Below are 10,285 nucleotides of genomic sequence, written 5' to 3'. Positions count from 1 at the left end.
AACCATGAAGCGGTCAATAAGAGTTTAATGAATGATGGCACAACCAAACATGGAATGTTATTTTGCCACTAAAAAGTGTGCTGCACTTCCAGTCAAGATGGAGGTGTAGCTAGACACGCTTTACCTCCTTGCACAACCATAAAAAGGATCACAGCTAACCTCAAAACAAAAACACCCAGAACAGCCAGAAAACCAAATGGTGAGGAAGTCCGACAAACAAGGATTTAAAGAAGCCATATTCAACCAGACAGGCAGGAGGGGTGGAGGCGGGGAGCTGGGGTGGAGAGGACGTGGTGTGGGGGCAGCGAGGCAGCTGGCTCAGTGGTCAGTCCCACACTCATGTGTGGTGGGTAAAAATTGAGAGGGATACCTTAGGAGCGAGTGATCCCAGGTCCAGGCCAGACCACACAGGCCAGGTTTCCAGCAATGAAAAAATAAAGCCTCATAACTTCTGGCTGTAAAAACCAGTGGGGTTTGGGACAGCAGAAGAAACTGCCAATCTCTCAGGAGAGTCCATTTAAAGGGCCTGCATAGTCCTAGAACGTGTGCAAACTTACCCATTCCGGGAGCCACCTCCAGGGCAGCAGCTAGAGGGACACCAGTCACATGGAAAGGGGAGAAGTGACTGGAAATGGCACAAGTGCTGAGTAAGCCTCCAGCAGCCGGCCAGTGACATTGCTCCCTCTCCAACCTACCCCTGACACACAGAGTCACAAAATAGTGAAGGGGGGTGCCCTGCCCTAGCAAATACCCAAGGCTCGGCCCCATACCACTTAACAGGTGCACTAAGACCACGAGTCAAAGCAGCTCTACCTAATACACAGAAACAAACACAAGGAAGCTACCAAATCAAGGAAACAAAGAAATATGTCCCAAATGAAAGAACAGAACAAAACCCAAGAAAAAGAACTAAGAGAAATGGAGACAGCCAACCTATCAGATGCAGAGTTCAAAACACTGGTGATCAGGATGCTCAGAGAAGTCACAGTATGGCAAAAGCATAAGGGAAGAAAGGAAGGCTACGCTGGGAGGGAAATAAAGAAAAATGCACAGGGAAGCAACAGTGAGGGGAAGGAAGCCAGGATTCAAATCAACGATTTGGAACATAAAGAAGAAACAAACAATCAACCAGAATAGAATGAAGAAACAAAAAATTTTTTTTAAAGGAGAGAATAAGAAGACTCCGGGACATCTCCAAAAGTGCCAACATATGAATCATAGGGATACCAGAATGAGAAGAGGAAAAGCAAATCAAAAACTTATTTGAAAAAATAATGAAAGAAAACTTCCCTAATTCAGTGAAGGAAATAGACATACAAGTCCAGGAAGCACAAAGACCCAAACATGTCAGACCCAAAGAGGACCACACCAAAACACATCATAATTAAAATGCCAAAGGTTAGCCCTGGCTGGTGTAGCTCAGTGGATGGAGCACAGGCCTGTGAACCAAAAGATCACAGTTCGATTCCTCATCAGGGCACATGCCTGGGTTGCAGGCCAGTTGTTAGCAGGGGACACACAAGAGGCAACCATACATTGATATTTCTCTCCCTCTCTCCTTCCCTTCCCTTCTAAAGATAAATAAATAAAATTTAAAAAAATAGGCTATGTCTTATTAAAAAAATAAATAAAATGCCAAAAGTTAAAGATAAAGAGAAAATCTTAAAAGCAACAAGAGAAAAGGAGAAAGTTACTTATAAAGGAGTGTCCATAAGACTGTCAGCTGATTTCTCAAAAGAAACTTTTCAGGGAAGAAAGAATTGGCAAGAAGTATTCAAAGTGATGAAAAGCTAGGACCTACAACCAAGATTGCTCTATCCAGCAAAGCTATCATTTAGAATGAAAGGGCAGATAAAGTGCTTCTCAGACAAAGTGAAGCTAAAGAAGTTCATCATCACTAAGCCCTTATTATATGAATGTTACGGGGACTTATTTAAGAAAAAGAAGCCCTGGCTGGTATGGCTCAGTGGATTGAGTGCCAACCTGCGAACCAATAGGTTGCCGGTTCCCAGTCAGGGCACAAACCTGGGTTGCAGGCCTGGTCTCTAGTTGGGGGTGTGCAAGAGGCAACTGATCGATGCATCTCTCACACATTGATGTTTGTCTTCCCCTCTCCTCCCTCCCTTCCCCTTTCTAAAAAAAAAAAAGGAAAAGAAGATCAAAACTATGAGCATTAAAATGACAACAAATTCACAACTATCAACAACTAAGTCTAAAAAACAAAAACAAACTCAGCAATTAGAATAAGAATTATATTAGAATCATAGATGTGGAGATTATTTGAAGGGTTAGCAGCAAGGGGGAAGATAGGGAAAAAGGTTCAGGGACTAAGAAACATAATTGGTAGGTACAAAATAGACAGGGGGATGTTAAGAATAATAAAGTGAATGGAGTAGCCTTACATGAATGACCCACGGACATGAAGTAAGCGGGGGATTGCTGGAGGGAAGTGGGGTACCAGAGGGAGGAGTGCAAAGGGGGGAAACTGGAACTGTAATAACAGAATCAATGAAATATATTTTTAAAAAGTATGCTGTAAAGGTTTGTTTATTAAAGCCACTTATAAAAAGCATAATGCAATTCCATTTAAAAATCAAAAAATATATTCTACACGTATGCATAGAGAATAATCTGAAGACACATATCGTAATATTAACAGTGGGTTATACTGGGGGTAAAGAATTATGGATGATTCTTATTTCCTTATCTAGTTGAATGTTTTTCTTGCTGTGAGAACAGTTGCAGTACAACACCACGGGGGAGGAAATGTGTGTGCGGGGCAGCCCTTTGGGCAGTTAGACTCCTCCCCTCCTCTGACCAGGGCGGAGTCTCTTCTGCTACACCCCCACCTGAGGGGAGGCCAGGGTAGTGCCGGCAGCTCTCTCACGATTCTGCCTTTACAAGCTAAAAAGTCTCCGTGGTCCCAGGAGCACGTTCAAATATGGCATCTAACGTTTTGAGATCCAAAAGGATCTCCGTTCATCCTTACTGACGCGCCAATCCTATTTGTAAAAGGATGGCCTCTCCTCTGTCGTGGGTCCCTCTGCGATGCAGGACTGGGGGTACAATTTCACCTCCAGTCAGGGATGTGAGAGAGGTTTTATTCGGAGATTTGAGGATTCATTTTCCAGACTTCGGTTCAGCTTAATTTGAGGAATTCCTACTGTCTATATGATTTCAGGCTTTCTTATAAAAAAATTCTGCTCCTGTTCAACTACATTACGGAACTCTGTGAAAAGCAGAGTTTCTTTTATTTCATTACCTTCTCTCGGCTGTGGGTGCAGTAATGGGTCCATTGCGGGTGCTCAAGAAATGACTGGTTCCCTTGCGGTTTGAGACACAGAACCCACGCGGAGACAAACGCCCCCAGAAGAGAGATCTGAACGGTGTGGAGGAGGAACCCCAGCCCTGCTGTGACTCTGATGGAGCTTCCCTGGACTTCAGCCTCCTCCTCTGTGACATAAATGGCCAGGGACGAGGTTTGGACCAGGTGCTTGTGAGGCCCCCACCACCTCTAACGGCCTGGCTCTGAGAACACAGCCTGCCCTTTCCCCGATACGTGTGCCCGATGGTGTACCGTTGACATACAGGTTTGTTTTGTATCAATTAAAGGCAAAGAAAGAGTAACCCTTCCACCCCCCACCCAACAAAAATAATAATAAGGAGAATGAATACATAAAGAAGGAAGGCTGAAAAAAACAAAAGGGAAGGGCCGTTGCCCTCCTTGTGAGGAGAGTTCTCAGTCTGAAGTCTTGTAGTGGCTGTTGCACAGGGCCCGTTGCCATGTTAGACGTATCTCTCCGAGGGGCTGGGCTTGCCTGCCGGTCTGACCAGGGGCCTGGAAGAGAGGCAACCGTCACTGTAGTAAGAGCCCCTGGAAGGCAGTGCCGCATCCACCCATGTCTACCCACTCTCCCTCGGACTCCAGCCTTGGACTGGCTGAATGACCTCAGCAACCCGCCAAGTGCCTTACTTGTGCCCCCTCGTTCAATCCTCACAGCAACCTGAGGCGTATGTACTGGCCATGAGAGGCTAGAGAACCTACCCAAGGTCACATAACTAGGAGGCGGTGGAGCGAGGATCTGAACCCAGGGTCTTTATCAAGGTGCCCATGGAGGTGAGAGAAAGAGGCTGGTAACCAAAGCTCGATTCTCAGCTCCCAGGAGGGTTCTCAGGGATAGGGGAGGATGTGAGCAAGCCACCACCATCAGCCATATAGAGCTACTTTATTTAAAAGTCCCCTTGATAACCACACTAGAAATGGGCGGTAATTCAGTACGGGGCTGGCACCTCCTAAACAGGCTGATTGTCACTACTGTCGGGTCTATGCGCGCCACGCCCCCAAACCTCTCTGTGCGAGCAGGTTGCCCTCCATCACCCCCGGGTGTGTTAGCTCAGCCTTGCGGACTCCTCAGACGTGCTTAATCTGCACAGCTTTGTATTTCAGGGCAGAGTTTTGTTCTGTTATTCGTTTCAAAACGAGAACTTTCAGAAAAGATAGAGATAAGGGATGATTCTCCTCCCACTGCACTGCAAGTATTGAAATTGCTAAAAATCCTTCTCTGTTTTTAATGCCTTTACCCCCTTGGTGTATCACCTATAATATATGCATTGGAAATTCATTATATCTGCATTGTTAAAAATAATGATGTGTAAGATGTTGAACTTGGATCTCTGCAGAGAAATATGCAAACCCCAGGTACAAAATTTGAAATGTTTTCATCGACCGAAGAGAACTGGTGAATATAATTGGTTATCTTTAACTCCCTCCTCTCTTAAGCGCCCAACTACAGGCAGGAGCCTGAGCTTTGGACAGAAGTTGCAGCTCTGTTTCTGGCTGGCATTATGGCCTTGAACCAGTTACTACATGTGCTAAGCCTCAGCTTTCTCATCCATGAAATAGTGGTCACAGGAATTGCTTTAAAAGTTGTTATGAAACTTGGAATTGAAAATAAATATCCATGTATATTTCTATGGCAGGTAACTGGATTTCATCCAATGGTGGCTACTATTTTTGATCATCTGAGTGTAATCACTAATCAGGTCTCTGCCAATTTGGGGAGCTTTCCTGACCTCTGAGTCGATGGTCTGTGAGCCGGGCCCCTGGTGTCCACCACATGGAGCTGCTGTGAGGGTAAGGGAGTCCCTGAGTTGAACCTGCGTCACAGTGCAGGGCCAGAGGGGCTGCTTGTTAGATATTAGCACAGAGCTGCCTTGGCCTCAGGGAGAGTGAGAAAGGAGACAAAGGCCTGATCCTCGCCTAGAAAATGGATGGGGCAGCAATTTGAGAGGCCAGGGAGCTGCCTCTGGTCCTGCTTTCTCTCATTCCAGTTCTTGGCAGCAAATCAAGGCCCTGCCACTGGCACAGGGGAATTAGGAACCAAGGCCATTATTTATTTGGTTCGGATGATAAAAGATTGACTCTCAAATTACATCAAGCAAGTAGGGGGAAAAAATTTTCTGAAGAAAAACAAAACAAAACAAAACAAAAACCCCCAGCTGAAATCATTCAGATAAAGAGACCTCAGGCCTTTTGAAGAGCTCGAGTAAATTGGGGGAATCCTTCAGATGGGTTTTTAGGTGCTAGGCCAGATCAGACGCAGATTTTCTGAAGTGGCACTGCTCCCCCATCAGCCCGCCCTGGGTCTCCACTTTCCCCAGTTGCCAGGGTCCCGCTTCTCCGGCCCAGCACTGTGCTGGTGCCCTGTTCCCGGGATTCTACTGCCGCAGCCTCTCCGGGAAAGGCGCCCACCGTCTGCTGCTTGGGAAGCTAGGCTCCCAGCCCAGGGCTGCCCAGCGGGTTAGCAGGCCCACCAGTTATGAGAGACTCACCTGGGACATTTGCAAACGCGTCTTCGGTTTCCTGGAGAAAGAAAAAAGAAGGGGTAAAGTGCCTCTGCCTCTCCCAGTAGCCCCCAAATATGGTGTCTCCTTCCCTGTTCCTGTTTCTTTAGGTTTATAACTCTTGAGAGTCCAGGTCAGAGTTTCTTTTCCATCCCTCTTCTCATTAAAAAAAAAAAAAAAAAAGACTGAAAACAAACATACAAAACACATTGCAAATACACCCGTGGTTCACCTGCGTGGGAACCAAAGTCCGGTAGGGGCCAAGGATAAACCTCAACCCGAGGTGCGGCTGACCCGGCCTCCGTGGGCACTGGGCCCCGGGCCGCAGAGGCGGGCTCCCCGGCGGCGCCTGGAGTAAGCCCGAACCTGTCCCCGCGGCGCGGAAGGAACACACGTGCTGCCGCCGCCGGGGCACAGGCAGGGATCTGTGCTTCATCTCAAAAGCTCCCAGCAGAGTGGAAGAGGGGCGGGAAGGGGCTTTCCGCGCCGTCCCATCTCCAGAAGGAAACGGGTCGTTTCTGGCCCTGCGATGCGGCTTGGAGTCCCGGAAATCTCAACCCCATCTCCCCGCGAGGGCTGCCTGGATCAAGCAGCGCGATGCGCCCCGCCCCGCCGTTCCCCGGGACTTACTGTAGCTGCAGGTGGCGGTGATGACCAGGGACAGAAGAAGGACCGCGCAGATGCCAGCCAGTGGCGCCCATATGTAGATAACACAGGCGAAGTATTTCCCCTTCGTTTCCACTGACGACACCGAAGACACCAACATTTAGGATCGGATTCTCCACCGCATCCCGACGGGGCCCCAGCACATCTCCCAGCTCCGCGTCTCGGTTTTCCCACCACTCGCACCGCCCTCGGTTCTACCTCCCGGATCAGGTCTGCACTGCCCTTGGCCGGCCCCGCCTCGGGACCCTGGGCCAGCCTCACCTGGGCTGCCAGCCGCCGGCCGGCACGTCTCCGGGCGCCGGGACACCGGCTGCGACGCGCTGGGGGGCGCCCGCGTGGATGGCCGCGGTGCGAGCGTCGTGGTGCGTTTTTCTGCGGGAACAACAGAACGAGGTTGGGGGTCGGGCTGGGGATCCGAACGCAAACCCTCCCCACTCTTCCGCGCGCCCCTGCCCGAGGGGACTCCTCGTCCCGGTTTCCACCCGAGGAACAACAGACCGTCGCCCGCGCTTCACTCAGCTCTCGAGGGGAGGGAGACGGGGCGGGAACCTCCTGGCTCTGCGCCGACCCCTTCCTTCGTGGTGGCGCGGCAGCCCCGCTCTTTTCCGGCTCCATGAAGGGCACCTCGGCGCCTCCGACCGGACGCGGGAGCCCGTTCCCACCAGCAACCTCCCTGCAGGGCTCCACCCTTGTTGGCGCGCTCCCTTGAGGGCTTGGGTTGATGTCCGCATTTTATTGACGAGCAAACCGAGGCTCGGAGAATTCAAGTGCGGTGCCCAGGACCGCACCAGCACCTAAACTCGAGCCCAGATCGGCCGGACCTAAAAAACCATCTTTAGTCTCCACCCGGCCGCGCCTTCGCCGCGTGGGGACTGCCACGCCTGCGAAATGGGGACAGTATCTAAGTAGCTCCTAGGGGCACTAAGAGGCTCGAAAGCCGGGCGTCCACGCGAAAACGGGTTCAGAGGAGAGCCCCGACCCCCACACCGAGAGGTGCCGCGCCCTCAGCTCCCGGACCTGGCGGGAAGACGGGCACGAAGGGGCTGAAGTACACTATCGAGTTGGCCACGACCGAGCAGAAATAGTAGCCTTGGTCCTTTTCTGTGAAGCTGTGCAGTGTGAGGGTGTAGCCGTCGTTCTGGAACTTTTGGCCTGAGATGTGGGACTCCAGCCCCTCGGCTATCTTGGTCCGGGTACCGATGTACATTAGGAAGACAGGGCTGGCGGCCGCTTCCCGCCGCTGGAACAGCCACGTGCAGCCCGACGACTTGGTCACGAACACCTCGCAGCGCAGCTCCACCTTCTGGCCCACGGTCGCGGTCACTTCGCGCGGCGTCATGCGGAACTCGTTCCAGCCGAGGACCGCTGCGGCGTCTGCGGGCGCGCAAGCGGGGAGGCTGAGCCCGGTCCCCGCGCGCGCACCAGCCTCTCCACCCCGCCCCCGCCCCGCGTTCCCCGAGGGCCGCAAACTCACGCAGCAGCAGGGCCAGCGGCAGGGCCACCTGGGTCGCCGGCGAGGTCATGGCGCGCTCCCGCAGCGCGGCTCAGCGCCCGGCTCAGACACCCGCGGCAGGCGCGCGGGAGGCGGTGCGACGCCGAGCGGGGACGTGGAGCCCTTCGGACGGCCGCCGAACCGGATTGCGCGTTCGGAGGATGTGATGTCATCCGAAGCTCCGCCGGGGAGATAGTTGCCCTCCTTTTCGCGGTTATCACCTTCCAGTCCAGAGAAGGGGCTGGGGCCCGTGAAAGGGAGCTGTCTAGGCAGCCTTGCGGGTGCCCGGGGCCGTGAGAAGCTCGACACCGCATTCTGGTGGGAGTGCCAGAAGGTGATGAGAGATTAGACACCGCGAGAAATGAGGGCGAGAGTGCGCAGGAAAGCGGAGTGTCCACTTCCTTTGCCCTCACTCGCAGTGTCTCTGGCACTGTTTCTACTGGGCTTTGCAAAGTGGGCACTGAGGGCCGAGAAGGGAGAGGCGCTAATGACTTGCCCACTTCTCGCGAACTCGGCCGCAGTCTGGGGTTGACCCAGGAGGGCCTGCAGGGCATCCGCGACCCCAGCCGTGTGGGGCTTGCTGGGGCTGGCGGTTCTCTGCGGACCACAGCGTTGGGTCCTTCTCCGCACAGCTGCCACACAGCTGATAGCCCTTTCTTAGGGTCATTGCCACAGCCTCCATACTCTCTCTCTCCTGGCCAGTCGTCCAGTCACCTGCTGTGAACATTAATCCCACACGGGGACGTGATGGAGTCATTCCTCCCATGACCTGCAGGACTGGGTGGAAGCTGCCCCCTGGCCTGGCTCAGGGCCCTTGTTTGAGTGCTGGCTTGCCTCAGCCTCTGCTCGTCCCGCACCGCTGCACTCTCACCGGACTTGAGCTTGTCTACCCTGGGGGCTCCTCTTGCTTTTGCTGTTCTTTTCCCTTGCAAGACTTCTTGCATAAGCCCGGAGGCTGGCTCCGGTGCTGTGGGACTTGGACCTCATTTCTGTTTTTCCTGCTCGGGGGCGTTGAGCAGGGGTATGGGTGTGGCCTGGGCGAAGGCAGTCTTCCCTGTCTGGCCCTGGCACACATGTGTCCCCTTCCTTTTGATCTGTTGCTGTTCTGAAACCTTTCCAGACCCAGTGGGCGCCCTCCTCCCATCTCTTCAGGGTCTCCAGGTCTTCTCACTTTGAGTTTTATGGTAGGTGTACTTCAACCCGTTGCTTGGTTCCAGAGTCGAGCCACCTGGCATTATCTCTTGCACATGTCTGCCCCACCTGCGAGTCTGTCCCGTGGGGACCCTGTCTCAGACACCCCTCAGCTTAGGCCGAGCTGCGTTTATGAACTGTTCTCCCTTTGTGGAATGCGAACTTAGTGTTGAATGGACTTTCTTAAAAAATTACCTTGATTTCAATTCTGTGTACTCCTTCCTGAAGCACCCAGTTGCTTACTAAAACATGGAACATCTAACATTTTATATTTAAAATGGGTTTAAGGTGTTTTCTTTTTACCTTATGAGAATTACATGTTCTTGAAAAACCTCAGAGGATACAAAAAAAAACCCCAAAAAAAACAGTACAGGGAAGTTCTCCAGCTCAGCTTTCCTCAGAGTCATCCATTCTCCAAAGAAAATCACTGTTACATTTGAGTGTGTCCCTCACATATTATCTGTTCATCAACATGTTTACACGCTGTTTTAGACATGTGTAGCTGTGCTATGTATGTGTATACACACACACACATATATTTGCAACTTATCTTTCTTATCTAACAGTAGATGGAAAGCTTTTCATGTCCGAGCTGGCAGAGCCACCCTGTTCTTCTAAATGGGGGCATTTCCATGTAAGCGGTTTCTCAGTTTTTGTAATTGCTAGCAAGGCTGTAGTAGATACAATGTATCTGTATCCCTGAGGACTTGCACCAGCACATACAACATTTTCAAATTAATGATGAGGGTGGTTGGGGAAGGGAACCCTTTGTAATGATGGTTACGAACAGGGTACATAGGAGTGGATCTCCTGGCATATCAGTGTGTGTGTGTGTGTGTGTGTGTGTGTCTTTGTGTAGACATACAAGTGCAGCTAAGTCCAAACAGGTCTCCAACATGGCAATCCTCGTGTTAGACAGCAGCTTCCCATTTTGCTTCATTTCTGTTCCCATTGTAAGGGGAACTGTCAGACGGCCCTGCTAGCTGAAGGGTGTGCTCAGAAAGGGGCTATGAAGGTGACAGCTATGAAAGTGAACCTCGCTTGGTGGAGGAAGCATGGCCTTGGGCCAGACTCAACCGACAGATATTTGGA

At 51.6% G+C, this 10,285-nt stretch overlaps 1 protein-coding gene across 1 annotated transcript; it reads right to left on the bottom strand.

The window, feature by feature from the left end:
• Positions 1–2,493: 2,493 nt before the first annotated feature.
• On the bottom strand, positions 2,494–8,128 carry CD8A (CD8 subunit alpha). The gene is made up of 6 exons (XM_037125598.2): positions 7,985–8,128; positions 7,528–7,884; positions 6,772–6,882; positions 6,475–6,585; positions 5,833–5,863; positions 2,494–3,838 (listed from the first exon to the last, which is right to left on the bottom strand). Exons 1-6 carry the CDS (start codon positions 8,031–8,033, stop codon positions 3,787–3,789), a joined length of 711 nt encoding a protein of 236 aa, XP_036981493.2. The 5' UTR covers positions 8,034–8,128; the 3' UTR covers positions 2,494–3,786.
• Between the last annotated feature and the right edge of the window lie 2,157 nt (positions 8,129–10,285).

This window comes from Artibeus jamaicensis, unplaced genomic scaffold (assembly GCF_021234435.1).
Source record: "Artibeus jamaicensis isolate MK-2021 breed Jamaican fruit bat unplaced genomic scaffold, CSHL_Jam_final contig_384, whole genome shotgun sequence".
NCBI classification, from domain to species: Eukaryota; Metazoa; Chordata; class Mammalia; order Chiroptera; family Phyllostomidae; genus Artibeus; species Artibeus jamaicensis.
The sequence above is the reverse complement of the archived record's forward strand: the minus strand, read 5'-3'. Positions and strand labels throughout refer to the sequence as shown.

Excerpts from the sequence above, each read along its gene's own strand:
- CD8A (XM_037125598.2), bottom strand. The coding sequence starts at position 8,033 with ATGACCTCGCCGGCGACCCAGGTGGCCCTGCCGCTGGCCCTGCTGCTG. Across the intron at positions 5,864-6,474 it reads CACCGCCACCTGCAGCTACA|GAAACCGAAGACGCGTTTGC; the intron begins GTAAGTCCCGGG and ends TTCTTTCTCCAG. Across the intron at positions 3,839-5,832 it reads CGCGTTTGCAAATGTCCCAG|GCCCCTGGTCAGACCGGCAG; the intron begins GTGAGTCTCTCA and ends CCTCTCTTCCAG.